At 47.4% G+C, this 18,507-nt stretch overlaps 1 protein-coding gene across 1 annotated transcript in view; it reads right to left on the bottom strand.

The window, feature by feature from the left end:
* LOC124555949 (cell division cycle protein 20 homolog) overlaps window positions 1-17,766 on the bottom strand; it is a 131,164-nt gene extending 113,398 nt beyond the window's left edge. Inside the window, exon 1 of the mRNA XM_047129998.1 lies at window positions 17,547-17,766. Within this exon, the coding sequence (XP_046985954.1) occupies window positions 17,547-17,766 (220 nt within the window). The remainder of the gene's footprint in view (window positions 1-17,546) is intronic.
* Window positions 17,767-18,507: the final 741 nt, after the last annotated feature.

Here is an 18,507-nt window from a genome sequence, read left to right as displayed (position 1 = left end):
GATCGAATAGTAAAAGTTTGTCTTTCTTTCTAGCGTACATTATAGGTGAGGCAGTGACCTTAATCATGTTATAGACTTGCAATTACTAAAAAGGAGATGTTTTCTTAACGTCATGTATCTAATTCTACCAAATTACTTACGCTGGATTTTTGGTCTTTTTATGGATGGTCATACTTAACAATGGTGATCCACATTGCCATTTTAGGCACAGCCAACAGTACAGTAGTACAATATCTGGGGTACATACTGTTGCAGAGCAGAATAATAATTAAGTGCAGGAATAAAATTTTGTTAGAACCTTCTGGAGCGACACTAAGTGGTACACGTCCGCCAGGTATATAATGTTTGGCATACCTGAATGATGGTAAAGATGTCAGACTGGTACAAAACCTCACCTTACTTCCACTCACACTCAGTGTTATGCCGTTACATCTCCATCACGGATAGCGTTGGAAGGTCAGATTTACTAGTTTCATGAGGCCCTGGTGAATAAAACGAAATATCTACAGCCACTGCCATCTTTGAGTCTAGTGCTATGAGTCCACAGGTGTGGAGGGAACTTTGAGTTAGAGAGCTGCACTCCTGTCACAGTGGTGCCAGACTGAAGACGAGAGCTGGGCTGATCATCTGTGAATGAAGAACTAATCTGTTCATGTGTGAACTGTTCAACTATGGAGCAGGCCGCCCATGTCTCCCAATCTGCCGTGACGGCTGTATGCTGGGACTGCCTCTCAGGCTGTCTATGTCACTGTTGGGTCTTCTTCCTGCACACCACGTTGTCAACTGACAACAAGGGTACACAGATTTATGAGGCCGAGACTAAGTGTAATTTCACTAACCAAGACCTCTGAGGCTTCGACAGACTTCTAGACCCATACTATCAGTAGCAACGTGTTGGCCACCTGACCTTCCTATTGTGGGGCAGAAACACTGACGTCGAACAACGCCTGAGCCTGCATATTCCTTATCGGGTGGCAACATGCCACCCCGCACCTTTGTGCTAAGTGGCGCACGGCAGCTGCTAGGCAGCGCCGGGAAGAAGACAGTGAATGTAAAACTCTTGCTAATAAATGATTGTTACTTGGATGGTGTCATTAGCGTCCCAGAACTTCGCAAGACTCCACCATCACACCTCTGCTTGTCTTTCCTACACTCACGTAGCAGGCCACATCTGGTGGGCTACAAATCTGGCGTCAGTAAGAGGTCCTCTGATGCCTTGGCGTCTACAATACTTTCTTCTCAAGTTCGACCTGTACCCTTTGAGACTAAACTCTTTTTTTGTTTGCCAAACACAACCTAAAAAACCGTCCAGTAAACACCACACAGACGCCACTACCCATGTAGCCACATCATGTGTGTAATGGACTCCTTAACTATTTGTCAGAACCCAAAGCCCCAACATCCTATGGCGCTAGTCGAGGAATCTGCATCCTACATGGTCACAGAACGATCTCAACCTCCAATTCAGACCATCCACTTGGCTCTGTACGAGAGGTCTGCAATCCTGCAAATGGTGAGCACTGCTTTCATCTTGCAAGCAAGACTGGAGCATTTACCACTTTAGATAACCGTTCAAAACCAGAGATAATCTCTTACACTCCAAAGCAACACACATTTCTAGTACCGTTATGATTCAGCACCTGCAGCTGGTTGCACCATGTGCCCTTCATTGCATCTGGAAGCACCGGTTCCACATTTAGAATGACTCGATATGGTATGCACACAGAGTGCACACTGGCTTTCTTCGCCTCCTTGGCAGCCATGTCACTAAGCGGCCCTGTAACGCACCTAACGTTGTAGCTCTTGACTACCAATAACCCCAGCATCTGTGACTGTCTGGATCTTGCAGGGTGAGAGGTTTCCTCTGAAACAGGACAAGCGACTGCATCTGGCTGAGGGACAGTATCAGCCACAGCCAGTACTTGGAAACTGTTTGTCAGACTACCTGTGGAGGTGTTACGTTCTGTCCGTCTGGGAAGTCTTTCGCAGTCTGCCACTCCCCGAGGCGACCTCCTACCCGACCACAGGTGAGGGGTCAAACTCAACACGAACAGTAATTGGGCTGGCCACCAGTGGGGATCGATCAGCAGACTCTTGAGTCGTGCTGGGCATTTTTTGGATTCCCACGCCTGGTCCACAACAGTGATGCCCATCCACTGCACTCTCAAGCTATGTAACCGAAGCCAACAAAGCTTGGAGCTGAGAGCGAAGTGTCACCAACTCGGCTTGCATCTACGCACAGCAATCACCATCCCTTTCTATTCTAAAGAGGGTGGAAAATTACACTACACAGACAAACAAACGACTATTGACATGCATTGTGAAACTCAGTTGTACACACTGACGAAAAAGGCGAGAGCAGTGGGTAGTAAATTAGATTACCATACAGAGATTCAAAAACTAAGCTACCAAAGCACACAAGTGAGACTAAACAATTGGCTCCTAATTAGGAACTTGCAAAATATCACAAAATCGGTCACTTTCCGACACGAACTAAAGCGCGAGAACTGTGTTTAGTAAACATTAAATTAAAATACAGGCATTCATAAATTAAACTACCAATGCACACAGATGAAACTATATAATTCGCTCATAGTTAAGAACTTGTAAATTGTCACAAAATGCGCTACTTCTCCGTTGCTGATGCTTCTCTGGTTCTGGTAGTCAGGCAGTAGCCGTCACCAATCACTCACTGGCTACTTAGAACTATAGACAAGTAGATAATAGAGAGGTGGAGCGAATTCAGGGAAGTGGATGAGTTGGAGGGAATTCTGGTAACGCTGATGCCAGCAACGTTTTGTCCAGAACTCCCCTTGCACTCATGCTGACTTCAGTACTTGACAAAGAAATACTGAAAGACTGGTAGAATTCTGTGATACCTCTTAGGTAAATCTGATTTCGATATTTCCTGGTATGTCTGCACCGAAACACTGCAATCCTAAAACATTCACTTAAGGAGAATTTCAAATATATCATATGGCAATTTTCCAAGGAAAATCAAAGCGTTATAAATGTAAAGGCAAACAAATAGCTGATTCACATCACTATTTGTCTCTAAAGCGAAATTTTATCCTAACAGGTTCAGGCTAAGAATGAGCCGACATCCGCGAAATGACTCAAAATTTCTTTTATATCTGGCACATTCCTTGTAAATATCTGTAATAAAAATCCTTACAACTGGGGAGGACGCATGGATGCACTGTTCAAAGCTTCCCAAAGCGTTTCCGTGCCTCTGACGAAATGCAGACATGATCGATGAAATGACATATGATAATGCCATAGTACTTACAATAAAAGATCGGCAAAACTGTAAGTCACATACGATCACACAAAGGTGCAATCGTATCACCAAAATCCGGAAAGTGAACATGTCCGAAGGAATGCCATTATGTATCCAAGGTTCTCGGGTGTCCAGCCGGATCCGATCGTCGAAGTTCCACCTGATGATGGCGGAACGGTTATTGGCCGAAATATCGTGGAACTTCGACGATCGGATCCAGCTGGACACCTGAGAACATTGGATACAGCACATTCGCCGGGAGAGCCTCAGATCACGAATGCCATTATGTTCGAAAATAACTGGTAGAAATTAACAAGATTTCAGAACAATCAGTGCATGGGAGTTCTACAGGACATTTAAAGAACGTTTAAAGAGAACTGTTAGATTAGCTTGCAGTCAGTCTGGTTGGGACTGTTTTAAGTTCTAGCAAACGACTTTAAAGTTCTTTGAACTGTGAATTACTCAAAGACCTACTCACTCTCACTAACCAAAGCAAAACAGGATTCAGAACCTCTCATCTTAGAAAAAAATCAGCGAATAAATTATCTAAAAAATAAAGACCTAGGAGGAAGATACGACTGCCGAAATGTGGAAAATACTTGGGAAAAGGCTTGCTCAGAAACTTTACGCAATTCTTACAGCTATCTGCCTCAGTGAAAAAATGCTCTATGACTGGAATAGTGAGTAGGGTTGCCAACTTTTTTGTCAAAATAAGGGACACTTTGACCCAACAAAATGAATAGACCTAATACATTTAAAAAGACGGAAACATGTGCATTACGCTGCGTTAAACATTGCCTCGTATTTACTAAATATCAAAGTAGTCATCGCATCGATATTACTTCGCCATATCAATGTTGTAACGCAACCAAGAAACGAGATTTGAAAAGTATGCGGGAGGCTTAACTATTAATCTGTGTCATTTTCTTAAATACAGAACATACAATTTCTCGGGTAAAATAATAACGGGAGATGGGTTTTTGCTTAAAAATGCAGAGTAATACATAAGTTCTCGCAGCTATAATACGGGAAAGTTGGCAACACTAATTGTGATCTAACCCATCGTTTACCTAAGTATGGGAATAAGACAGACCAATAACTACAGAAGGATTTTCCAGTTGCCAGATACCTACAAAAGTCTGACAAAAGCTTTTAACTGAAGAGACTAAGCACAAACAAACCATCTAATTGGTGAATATCAGCCAGTATTCGGAAAGAGCCTGCGCTCAACCACTTCCCGCTCTCAAAATGTATCGCAAAGACAGTGAAACGTCCCCTTAGAAAAATTATGCATGACTGTGCTTAAACTGACATACAATATTTTTAGCGCAACGCAATCTGACTTAATAATCCCTACAAAAGAATGGCCCTGACTAACATTAACCTATACGTTTCACAGATTACTTACCTCACAAAAATCTTCGTTGCTCGATCTACTGCAATACAGCAAGCACCACTACTGCCAGCTAAATAAAGATTCAAACTACTGAAGGCACTAACTACTGATAGGCGTAGTTAGCAAATGAAAGATTTTAATAGAGAACAAACAATGTATTTACCTTCATAGTGTTGAAAAATCATAATATACATAGCAGTTCATGACATCCAGTCTTACAAATTTCAAAACTCCGCCATTTCTCTCCCCACATCCACCACTGCTGGCGGCTCGCCTCCAACTGCGCAACGCTGCGCGCTGTTAACATCCAGCTGCCCAACACTACAATGGCAGACAACAATGCAAACTAGCCACAGACTGCACACAGCACAGCCAGTGATTTTCATACAGAGCGCTACGTGGCGTTACCAATATAAAAACCTAAACAACCTATTTACAACAGACTATTACCTTTGTAGACTTGAAACCCATTACTATAAACATACACTGTTCAACAGATTAGAAGAATTCAAAGCAGGTAGAAAAACAACATAACCGATAGAAACAAATATTACCACCACTTAAATAATTAAATTCGTAAGCAAAATATGTGAACCTCACGATGCTCAGGGAGTCCAACAAGGAATCGAATTACCCGTAGTGCTGAATCTTGTATTGGAAAACTAATTAGGACCGAGGAGAAAGTAGTAAATGAAATAACTATTGGCAGACTAAGTGAAAATGTAATAGATTTTGAGTGTTTGGTCTTTGTAGGAGGAGGAAAAGGTAAGCGTTTAACGTTCCTTCGACAACGAGGTCATTAGAGACTGAGCACAAACGTTGATTAGTGAAGGATGGTGTAGGAATTAAGTCGCCCCCTTTCAAAGGAACCATTTTGGCATTTTCCTGAAGCAATTTTACAGAAATCCCGGAAAACCTAGATCAGGATGGCCAGACATGGATTGAACCGTCACCCTCCCAGTGTGTTAATTACTGCGCCATCTCGCTCGGTTTGGTCTTTGTAGACGACCAAGAAATTCTCCCCAACAACAGCGAAGAATCGAGTCAGTCACTAGAAAAACTGAATAAAATTGCAGCAAAAGCTGAACTGCAAATTGGATACGTAGAAGCTCAGACAGTGAAGGAACGCCTTGGTATTTACGTTGACGATCATTGGTAACTCACTTACGCAAAATGTCTTGGGTCCCTAAATTCAGATACAATTGAGAAGCGAAAGGAAATAGAAAAAGCACACAATCTCCTGGAACATATGAAAGAATTAATAACCAGAAACGCACAAATAAGACGCTAGAAAACAGTGATCAAGTATTTATGCTCATCAGAAACTTTGATAATTGGAGATAGATCAATAATTTCAATCTAGAAAAGAAAGAAAAACTGTAAGGAAACTTGACTGTGAGTGGAACTTTGATGACTACGAGACCTCAGGAAATATAGCAGCATACTGAGAAAACATTTTTCACTTTAGGGAAGAGACGATTAATATTTTATGATCACAGTCGAAGAATGATTTTGTGACACGCTAACTGGAAGAATTCTCCGACTTGCAATATCAATGAAAGTTAAGAAAAATTCGTTGCTTGAAACGGGAAAAGATATTCGGGGAACTGGCGTCACAGGTGACATGTTAAAGAATAGATCTGAATACGGAACAGAGACAATATTTTGCAGAAAATTCTCGGTTTGGAACCAACAGCACTCAAGAGAGAAGAGCGGGCCTTCAGCAAGAAGATCAGGAAATTTTGGAAGACATAGACAGCACGCTCATCGCCTAATTCAGAGGTGCCTGTTTGTTGGGGATAATGATGAAAAGTATCAGTTTGCAATAAAACGTTCGTAATTCAAATTCTGAAGGTGGCAGGGGTAAAATACAGGGAGCGAAAGGCTATTTACAATTTGTACAGAAACCAGATGGCAGTTATAAGAGTCGAGGGACATGAAAGGGAAGCAGTGGTTGGGAAGGCAGTGAGACAGGGTTGTAGCCTCTCCCTGATGCTATTCAGTCTGTATATTGAGCAAGCAGTAATTTTTTTTTTTGGTTGGGTTTAAGGGCGCTCAACTGCTGAGGTCATTAGCGCCCAGTCACTGTTGTTAGAGCACATGGAATCTGTTAAAACTCAAGGGGATGGGGGACACCAGAAGGACCTGACAAAGATGCAGATAAAATAAGTAAAAAGGTTAAATGTCTTTGGACAAGCCAGTTAAAGTTATAAAACGCAGAATACGAGCAGCTGCTCGAGCGTCATCAGCTAAAACATCCGGTAAAGTAGATGGCAGGGACAGGACAACACGAAATTGACTAAAACGGGGACACGACAATAAAACATGGCGCACTGTTAATTCCTGACCACAAGGGCACTGTGGGGCCGGGTCACCGGAGAGCAGGTAGCGGTGGCTAAATCGGCAATGCCCGATCCGCAGCCTGGTCAGAAGGACCTCCTCGCGCCGAGATGGTCGGGAGGATGTTGTCCAAGCAGTTGGGAGCGGTTTGACTGCCCGGAGCTTGTTTCCTCGGAGGGATGACCAAGCATCCCACCACAGCGACACAAGCCTCTTACATACATCCCCAGAAACGTCAGATGACGGGACACAGTGGGAGGCTGGCCGAGGCAGGAGGACTGCAGCCTTGGCTGCAGAATCCGCAGCCTCATTCCCAGGCACTCCTACATGTCCGGGAACCCACAGAAAGCTGACAGAACCACCATTATCAGCGAAAGAATGGAGGGACTGCCGTATCCGTTGAATCAAGGGATGGACCGGATAGGGAGCTCCAAGGCTCTGAAGAGCACTGAGTGAGTCAGAGCAAAGTACGTACAATGAATGGCGGTGGCGGCGGGCATACTGAACGGCCTGATGGAGAGCAAAAAGCTCGGCCGTAAAGCTCGAACATTGGTCGAGGAGCCGGTATTTAAAGGTGGCGGCCCCGACGACAAAGGCACAGCTGACACCATCGTCAGTTTTGGAGCCATCGGTGTAAATAAAGGTGTGACCGGCAAGGCGAGCACGAAGTTCGACAAACCGTGAGCAATACACTGCAGCCGGAGTACCCTCCTTTGGGAGTGAGCTGAGGTCGAGATAAATACGACCCGGAGCCTGGAGCCAAGGTGGTGTCGGGCTCTAACCCTCTCTGAAGGTGGTAGGGAGGCCAAAATCCAATCGTCGAAGCAGGCGACGGAAGCAGACTCCGGGGGGCAGCAGGGCAGACACATACAACCCGTACTGACGGTCGAGAGAATCGGCGAAGAAGGACTTGTAAGAAGGGTGGTCGGGCATAGACAACAGCCGGCAGGCATACCGACACAGCAGTACGTCGCGCCGGTAGGTCAATGGTAATTCGGCAGCTTCAGCATAAAGACTCTCGACAGGACTAGTGTAGAAGGCTCCGGTCGCAAGACGTAACCCCCGATGGTGGATGGAGTTGAGCCAGCGTAAGAGGGATGGCCGAGCGGACGAGTAGACGAAGCTCCCATAATCCAGCTTCGATCGGACTATGGACCGATACAAGCGAAGCAGGACAGTGCGATCCGCTCCCCAAGATGAACCGCTAAGAACTCTGAGGACATTAAGGGAACGTGTACAACGGGCCGCCAAATAAGAGACATGTGGAGACCAACACAGTTTCCTGTCCAACGTGAGCCCTAGAAACTTAGTTGTGTCCACGAATGGGAGAACAACGGGACCGAGATGTAAGGATGGCGGAAGGAACGCTTTATATCGCCAAAAGTTGATACAAACCGTCTTCTCTGCAGAGAACCGGAAGCCATTTGCCATGCTCCATGAGTAGAGGCTGTCTAGACAACGCTGAAGGCAGCGCTCCAGGAGGCATGTTCTCTGGGCACTGCAGTAGATTGTGAAGTCATCGACAAAGAGAGAGCCTGAGACATTAGGTGAAATACAATCCATAATTGGATTGATCGCGATGGCAAAAAGGGCTACGCTCAAGACGGAGCCCTGAGGCACTCCGTTCTCCTGGAGGAAGACGTCGGACAATACGGAACCCACACGTACCCTAAACTTTCGATCCGTTAAAAAGGAATCAATAAAAAGGGGCAGGCGACCGCGTAGGCCCCACCTGTGCATAGTGCGGAGGATGCCTCCTCTCCAACAGGTATCATAAGCCTTCTCCAAGTCGAAGAACACGGCTACCGTTTGGCGCCTTCGCAAAAAGTTGTTCATGATGAATGTCGACAAGGTCACAAGGTGGTCAACAGCGGAGCGGCGGCGACGAAAGCCGCATTGGACATTAGTAAGTAGTTGTCGAGATTCAAGAATCCAGACTAACCGAGCATTAACCATGCACTCCATCACCTGACAGACACAGCTTGTAAGAGAAATGGGGCAGTAACTAGAAGGAAGGTGTCTATCCTTCCCGGGTTTGGGTATAGGAACAACAACAGCGTCACGCCAACGCCTGGAGACTTGACAGTCGGTCCAGACGCGATTGTAGGTACGAAGAAGGAAGCTTTTGCCCGCCGGAGAAAGGTGTGCCAGCATCTGAACGTGAATGGCATCTGGCCCTGGAGCAGAGGATCGGGACAGTGCAAGCGCACGTTCGAGTTCCCGCATAGTAAAGGGGGCATTATAAGTTTCTAGATTCAGCAAGTGGAAGGAAGGTCGCCGAGCCTCTTCTGCCTCTTTCCTGGGAAGGAAGGCAGGGTGGTAATGGGCGGAGCTTGAAACCTCCGCGAAAAAGCGGCCAAAGGCGTTGGAGACAGCCACAGGATCAACAAGGACCTCATTACCTGAGGTCAGGCCAGGTACCGAGGAGTGGGCCTTAATGCCCGACAGCCGGCGCAGGCTACCCCAAACGACGGAAGAGGGAGTAAAACTGTTAAAGGAGCTGGTGAAAGAGGCCCAACAAGCTTTTTTGCTGTCTTTGATGATTCTACGGCATTGCGCTCGGAGTCGTTTGTGTTCAATACAATTCGCCAATGTAGGATGGCGGCGAAAGGTGCGTAAAGCGCGTCGTCGAGCACGGATAGCGTCCCTACAAGCCTCGTTCCACCAGGGGACGGAAACGCGACGTGAAGAAGAAGTAGTACGAGGAATGGAACGTTCGGCAGCATTGATAATAACAGCCGTGAGGTATTCGACCTGACTGTCACAACTGGGAAAATCGTGGTCCGGAAAGGTCGCCAGGGAGGAGTAAAGTCCCCAGTCAGCTTTCAGTATGTTCCAGCTCGAAGGACATGGGGATGGGGTGTGGTGCAGGAGACGAACGACACAGGGGAAGTGGTCGCTCGAATAGGTGTCAGAAAGGACATACCACTCGAACCGACGGGCAAGAGTGGTTGAACAGATCGAGAGGTCCAAGTGGGAGTAGGTATGAGTAGAGTCCGAGAGGAAAGTCGGGGCGCCGGTATTAAGGCAGACAAGATTGAGATGGTTGAAGACATCCGCCAAGAGTGAGCCTCTTTGACAGGATGCAGGAGAGCCCCAAAGGGGATGATGGGCATTGAAGTCGCCAAACAATAAGAACGGCGGGGGAAGCTGAACGATCAGGTGCATCATGTCAGCCCGACTAACAGCAGATGACGGTGGAGTGTAGATGGTACAAACTGAAAAAGTAAAAGCAGAAAGAGTAATGCGGACAGCTATTGCTTGGAGTGGGGTGGTCAATGGGATGGGATGGTAATAGACATCGTCCCGAACGAGCAACATGACCCCACCATGAGCTGGGATACCGTCCACAGGGGTGAGGTCATACCGCTCCGAGGTATAGTGGGTAAAGGCAATGCGGTCTGTCGGGCGCAACTTGGTTTCCTGGAGACCAAGGACGAGCGGACAGTGCAGGCGGAGGAGCAGTTGTGATTCCTCCCGATTAGATCGAATACCTCTTATGTTCCAATGAAACAACGCCATCGCTAGTAAAAAAGTTGGGGGAACGAGACGGGGGAAGAGCTGGTCACCTCGACGGTCGCGGAGGGCCAGGTTGCGAGGGAACAACGCTACCACCGACGGGAGGCGGATCCGGTTCCATCGACTCGTCGACAGCTGCGGCCGCTGTCCCTGATTGTGTAGAAGGGGACGCATCATTTGCCGACGAAAGGCCGGCGGAGCGCCTGGCAGCAGAGCGTCCCGGCGAAACTGAGGATGGCCGGGAGCAGCGACTCACGGATGAAGCGTCAGACGAAACGCGCCGGGGTGGAGAGGGGGATAGATACTTCTTCTTTGAGGCCTTCTTGGAAGGCCGAGGAGGCACAGGGATGGTGGGCTGGACCCGAAGAAGGTCCTCACGCGCGGGGTCTGTTTTGGAACGCCGGACCTCGGAAGCTGGGGTCCGGAACGTTTCCCCGATGGTTGCCTGAGAAGAGGATCGCTTCTCAGGTGGCGTGGGGGGAGGAGGGGGAGGAGGGGGAGGAGGGGGAGGAGGGGGAGGAGGGGGAGGAGGGGGAGGAGGAGGAGGAGGAGGAGGAAGGGTGGCCCCTGGGGCAGAGGGGGTGGGGGCCACGGGGGAGGAGGATTTGGAAGGGAGGGATTTGGGAGGCGGAGGCAGAGCCCCCTGATGGGCGGAGGAGGCGGAGGGGGGACAGGATAGGGGTGAGGATACCGCGGAAGGAGTGGACACAACTGAGGCAAACGAAGTGGTCAATGGCACGGGATGGAGGCGGTCATACTTCTTCCTGGCCTCAGAATAAGAGAGCCGATCCAAAGTTTTAATTTCTTGTATGTTTTTCTCCTTCTGATAGGCGGGGCAGTCTGAGGATCTAGGCGAGTGGACGCCAGGATAATTAATGCACCGAGGTGGTGGGGTGCAAGTATGTTCCTCACGAAGAGGACGCCCACAATCGCCACAAAGGGGCTCAGCCTCACACCGTGATGACATGTGCCCAAAGCGCAAACACCTAAAACAGCGCATAGGAGGCGGGACGTAAGGTCGCACGTCGCCCCGATAGCACATCACCTTGACCTTCTCCGGGAGAATGTCCCCCTCGAAGGCGAGGATAAAGGCCCCGGTGTCGATGCGACGGTCTTTGGGGCCGCGCTGGACTCGCCGGACGAAATACACGCCGCGGCGCTCCAGGTTGGCCCTGAGCTCCTCATCAGATTGTAGCAGGAGGTCACGATGAAAAATAACCCCCTGCGTCCTATTTAGTGCCAGATGTGGGACAATGGTTACTGGGATGTCCCCTAGGCGGTCGCACGCCTGGAGCGCCGCCGACTGTGTGGCGGAGGTGGTCTTGATAAGAACGGACCCGGATCGCATCTTGCTGAGAGCCTCGATTTCCCCGAAGATGTCCTCAATGTGCTGAACAAAGAACATGGGCTTGGAGGTGGCGAACGTCCCCCCATCGGTTCGAGAACAGACCAAATAGCGGGGGAAGTACTTCGCCCCAAGCCGGCGGGCCTGTCCCTCCTCCCATGGAGTGGCCAAGGGGGAAAGGGCAGGAGAACCAGAACTAGAAACGGTACCTTTTCTTTAGAAAGACTCGGCCGCAGAGCGACCTGATACGTGTTGATGTTTCATCTGCAAAACGTCCGCCCCGATACCACCCACTCCGATCAGGGGCTCTCCCCACGGGCGCCACCCAGCCGCAGCAAGGCCACCTGGCAGGATGACCATTGCCGGGAGTCCTGATGCCCCAAGGAGACGGGCATCTACTCCTTGGCCGACGTGGGGAGGGTGCAGCTCAGGTATCGGCAGTACGATCCCTGTGTTGTCAGGGGGCTACAACCTAGAGGGTACATGACGACCCCACCACAACGGGCTGGCTACCGTGCTGGATTTCTGGTGCCATGGAAAGTCCATCATGATCGCTGGTGCAGATGGAGATTCATTATGGGCGTAACTTGGACAACCCATCAGGCATTTAGGCCCAATTTGAGGAACAGTGGGTATGGTTACAACGCCGATGCAAGGCTGAGTGCCAAGGTCTTAGTGCACTTAGGACCAGTGGTACACCATGTAAGGTGTCCTTCCCCAAAAGGCTCGTACTTCTGTAGACTTTTGAAAAATGGAGGTCAAACCCCAAGGGGGACCATAACATGGAAGGCCGAAACAGTTGAAACTCCTTTTAGTCGCCTCTTACGACAGGCAGGAATACCTCGGGCCTATTCTTACCCCGGACCCGCAGGGGGAGCAAGCAGTAAAGGAAACAAAAGAAAAATTCGGAGTAGGTATTAAAATCCATGGAGAAGAAATAAAAACTTTGAGGTTCGCCGATGACATTTTAATTCTGTTAGAGACAGCAAAGGACTTGGAAGAGCAGTTGAACGGAATGGACAGTGTCTTGACAGGAGGGTATAAGATGAACATCAACAGAAGCAAAACGAGGATAATGCAATGTAGTCGAATTAAGTCGGGTGATGCTGAGGGAATTAGATTAGGAAATGAGACACTTAAAGTAGTAAAGGAGTTTTGCTATTTGGGGAGCAAAGTAACTGATGACGGTAGAAGTAGGGAGGATATAAAATGTAGACTGGCAATGGCAAGTAAAGGATTTCTGATGATAAATTTGTTAACATCGAGTATAGATTTAAGTGTTAGGAAGTCGTTTCTGAAAGCATTTGTATGGAGTGTAGCCACGTATGGATGTGAAACGTGGACAGTAAATAGTTTAGACGAGAAGAGAATAGAAGCTTTCGAAGTGTGGTGCTACAGAAGAATTCTGAAGATTAGATGGGTAGATCATATAACTAATGAGGAGGTATTGAATAGAATTGGGGAGAAGAGAAGTTTGTGGCACAACTTGACAAGAAGAAGGGATCGGTTGGTAGGACATGTTCTGAAGGCATCAAGGGATCACCAATTTAGTACTGGAGGGCAGCGTGGAGGGTAAAAATCGTAGAGGGAGACCAAGAGATGAATACACCAAGCAGTTTCTCAAGGATGTAAGTTGCAGTAAATACTGGGAGATGAAGTAGTTTGCACAGGATAGAGTAGCATGGACAGCTGCATCAAACCAGTCTCAGGACTGAAGACCGCAACAACAACAATTCAAAACTGTACTGGAAGGGATCCACTGTGTTATTGATAATGACTATGATTGTGAAGCAATCACGCTAGCTCTGTAGCAGAACTTATCTAGTAGCATCCGACAGACAAATAGGATCTCCGTGAGGTATGTAGCAGTTGAAAGTTCTGTAGGGCTGGCACAAACGAGCATCGCGATCGTTTACTCTGAGGCCACAAAAGGCTACAGCCTAATATGGTGAGAGACCACCTTTTGCCCAGCGTAGTGCAGCAACTCAACGCGGCATCGACTAAAAAAATCGTCGGGAGTCCCCTGCAGAAATATGCTGCCTACACAAAGTGAAAAGTACTTAAACCGACAAACTCTGGGAGATTGCAGGGGACATCAAAAATATTTTTCCCTAATGTTGTTTTTTCCTGTGAGTAGTATTTAAACCGGTAGAGGAAGATTTATGTGGCGGCAAATTAATTAAACCAACAAACACTTTTCCATTTTTTATGACCAAGAGACAACACATTAACACAACCCAATTTCAATTACATTAGATTTTCAAAAATGCCTCCATTGACACGCAAACAAAGGTTACACCGTCGGATCATGTTCTGTCTGACACGAGCAAAAACCCCCGGAGTATCCTGAATTGCTTCTGCTGCTGCTACTATCCGGCCAACCAGATCCTCTTCTGATGCAACAGGAGTTTCGTAAACATGGTTGCGCATCTCTCCCCACACAAAAAAGTCCAGAGGGGATATATCTGGGGATCGAGCAGGCCATGGTACAGGATCACCTCAGCCAATCGACGTTTCTGGGAACCGTCGGACCAGGAATCGACGCACACGACGACTGAATTGTGCCGGCGCCCCGTCATGTTGGAACCACATGTGTTGTCTTGTAGGGAGCGGGACGTCTTCCAAAATTCTGGCAATGCTCTGGTGAGAAAATTGTAATAGTGCCTGCCATTTAATGGCCTAGGTAGCAGATACGGCCCAATTAAACAGTACCCAACAACACTGACCCACACATTAACGAAGAACCGCACTTGAGCGCTAGTAATTGTGGCATGTGGGTTATCCTCACTCCAAACATGCGAATTGTGCATGTTGAAGACTCCATCACGCCCTAACGTTGCTTTATCGGTAAATAACAATGAGGACGGAAATGTAGGATGCATTTCACACTGTTCCAGGTGACACTGCGAAAACTGTGCTCTGGGTGGATAATCAACTGGTTCCAGATTGTAGACACCCTGTAAGTGAAATGGACGTAACAATTGCTCTCGAAGGACTGTTCTTACATTCGTCTGATTCGTCCCCATGTTACGTGCAATTGCACAAGTGCTGATTGAAGGATCCCGCTCCATATGCTGCAAGACAGCTTCCTTAAATTGCAGCGTTCTTACCGTGCGACGGCGTCCCTGTCCAGGTAATCTGCTAAATGACCCGGTCTCAAGCATACGTTGGTACACAGCAGCAAAGGTCGTATGGTGCGGGATACGGCGATTAGGATATTATTGTTGATAAACCCGCTGTGCAGGTCGTCCGTTGTGGTGCGCTACGTAGTACGCACCAACCATATCAGTGTACTCACTCCAGGTGTATCGATCCATTAGTAAACAGAGACAATGCACTACTACACTGGTAGACAGCAGTTGCCTCCAAGTGAAGAGCGTAATACGCCCTCTAACAACTGAAGAGCGTAATATGGCCTCCACTGGTTTAAATAATCCTCGTAGGAAAAAATAACATTAGGTGACGTATTTCATTTGATGTCCCCTACAACTTCCCAGAGTTTGTAGATTTAAATACTTTTCACCCTGTATAGCTGTTCATAATTGCGAAAGCGTTGCGTTGCAGCATTTTGTGCACTAACTGACCTCTCGATTATGTCCCATCAATGTTCGATGGGATTCATATCAGTAATTCGCTCGAAATGTCCAGAATGTCCGTCAAACCTGTCAGACAATTATGCCCCGGTGACGTGGCGCACTGTCATCCATAAAAAATTCCATCGTTGTCTGGCAACATGAGGTCTGTGAATGGCTGCAGAGGATCGTCCAATAGCCGAACATAATCATTTCCAGTCAATGAGCGGTTCAGTTGGACCAGACGAGCCAGTCCATTCCATGTAAACACTGCCCACACACCATTATGGAGTCACCAACGGCTTGCACAGTGCCTTGTTGACAACTGGTGTCCCTAGCTTCGTGGAGTCTGCGCCACACTCGATCCGTAACGTCAGCTGTGACCAACCGAAATCGGAACTCATCTGACCAGGCCACGCTCTTCCTGTCGTCTAGCCTGTTAAGTGGGTAGTTTGCGCGCGCGCTCTTCCACAGTGGGTAATATACGCCAGCGCGCCCGTTCGCGGTGGTGCTGCACACTGTTCCCACGTTTTCCTTCGGGTTTTCATTGTTGAATTTAAATTGATATTGGGTGGAAATTAAAATATATTGCTGAAGTTAACAAAACTGTACTTTCACACTATTACATATCGTTTTCAGTGTGAAACATTTTAAAACAAGGTGCTGCACACAAGGAAACATCGCATTCTGCGCACCAGTATGAAGTCTCTTTGCGAAGGCCTTTTCTCGTACACACTACACACCTCCTTGTTGGTCTTTTCTTCGTTGTGGGTGGCAGAAGGTCTGGCAAATGCCTGGCTGTAAGGCGTGTTGCTTTTGGTGTTCGAGGTGGGCGTCCTACTGATGTCCCTTGATGTGGTGAAGATATGGTCAACTGTTCATCAAGACTGATCAGCAAGCTCATTCTACTTTGTTCGCCACCATGCTTCTTGTGCAGAATGTATGCATTGTAGCATGCAATGTCCAACAAGTGGTGGAAAAGTTTCTGATAGTATTTTTTCAGCCTGCTTCTGGCCGTCTGGTAGCTTTGTAATTGAGAATCGCACCTATCCACGCCCCCCCCCCCCCCCCCCCCCCCCCATATTCTTGTTGTAGTCAACGACAACTTGTGGCTTTTGAACGATTCCCTTCTTCGAGTTTACATTTACAAATGTATCGTCATGGAAGGTGCTGACCATAACAATGTCTCTTTTGTCTTTCCATTTCATTACCATCTGCTTGCCTTTGTACCCTGTTATGTACTCCCATTTCTTCAGTTTTTTTCCTTTTTTACGAAGTTAGGGAACCCCTTCCTGTCTTGCCCCGTTGTGCCGACAACATCGGTGTTATTGCTGGTTACTTTGTCCACCAAATCTCTACTGGTGTACAAGTTGTGAAGATAAATACAGTGGCCTTTCCCGAGTAGATCGTGTGCAAGCTCCAAAACAATTCGAGAGGTTATTTTTTCGTCTGGATAGTGGCTACCATAATTAGTGTCCTTTCCAGTGTAAAGAATGAAGTCCCATACATACCTGGAACTGCTTTCACAGAGTTCGTACAATTTGATGCCAATACTGCTACGGTTTGATGGAATATATTGCTTCCATCCAAGCCATCCTTTCTAGAGCAACAACGATTCGTCAACGCTGATGTTCCTTTCTGGCATGTACACTGATCTGAATTTACGCCGCAGATGCTCCATAATGGGGTGAATTTTGAATAGTTTTCTGCTGATAGTGCCTAGTGGATCATATGAGGTATTGTCAGCAAAGTGGAGGAACTTCAATAGAAGATGAAACCGCTTTTCACTCATCACTTTCCTGAAGAAAGGTGTGTCAACTGATTCCCTCTGTGAAAAGTACATTTTGTGGTCTGGTTTGTGAAGAATTCCTTGAAGTACAAGCATTCCAATAATTGTTTTTACCTCGTCGCGTGTAGTATTCTGCCAACTGTGAACCCTGGAGCGTGCTGCTAAATTGGGATGAGAAGCTATGAACTGTTCTGCATATAAGTTCGTCTGTTCAGCTATCATTGTGCACAAAGCATCATCCACTAAACACATAAAACAACTCATCACATCGTTTTGTTGTAGAGGCACAACTGTACCACTATTACCACTGAACAAATATTGAATACGAACTGAACTAGCACGCACAAATTCACTAGGTACTGTCTGCTGCAGTAGTGTCTCGTCGTCAAATGTTTCTGGATCGAAGTCACTTTCACTAGCCTCAACTTTTGTATCTTGAAAACTTTCAGAACTGTCACTGAAATTGTCACTTTCTAAAAGCAGCTTCTCAATCTCCGAACCTGATAAACGACTTCTTTTCGCCATTGCAAAAGGTCACTCACTAACGCTGCGGTAAACACAGACGAAAAAGGCGCGCTTTTGCGACTGCTTCACAGGACGCATTTTCTCGACGCGCGCTCGGGTGGACAATGTTATAACTAGCGTAGAACAGGCTGTGTTGCGTGACAAGAGCTGCCATCTAGTGGACGAAGCTCAACTAATACCACAGTGTAAACGGCAGGCCGATAACTCGTCATTCCAACTAGCTACTGGTCACAGAACGCAGCGGACGGATATATCCGTCGAACCCACTGTGCAATAGCAGAGCATGGACGGATATATACGCCACGCCCACTTAAAAGGCTAGGGTCCAACCGACTTGGTCACGAGCCCAGAACAAGAACTGCAGGCGATGTCATGCTGTTACGAAAGGCACTCGCGTCGGTCGTCTGCTGCCATTGCCCATTAACGTCAAATTTTTCCGCACTTTACTAACGGATACGTTCGTCGTACGTCCCACATTGATTTCTGCAGTTATTTCACGCAGTATTGCTTGTCTTCGCGCTGAAACTCTACGCAATCTCCGCTGCTCTCGGCCGTTCAGCGGAGGCCAGCGGCCATTGGGTCGTCCGCGGTGAGTGTCAGTGTTTGAAATCTGATATTCTCGTCACACTCTTGACCCTGCAAAACACTGAATTCCCGAACTATTTCCGAAATTGAATGTCCCACACGTCTGTCTCCAACTAACATTCCGCGTTCAAAGTCTTAATCCCTTTCCTGCGGCCG

The sequence above is a fragment of the Schistocerca americana genome, chromosome X (genome assembly GCF_021461395.2).
Source record: "Schistocerca americana isolate TAMUIC-IGC-003095 chromosome X, iqSchAmer2.1, whole genome shotgun sequence".
Taxonomy (NCBI): Eukaryota; Metazoa; Arthropoda; class Insecta; order Orthoptera; family Acrididae; genus Schistocerca; species Schistocerca americana.
This window is presented reverse-complemented; position numbering and strand designations above follow the sequence as displayed.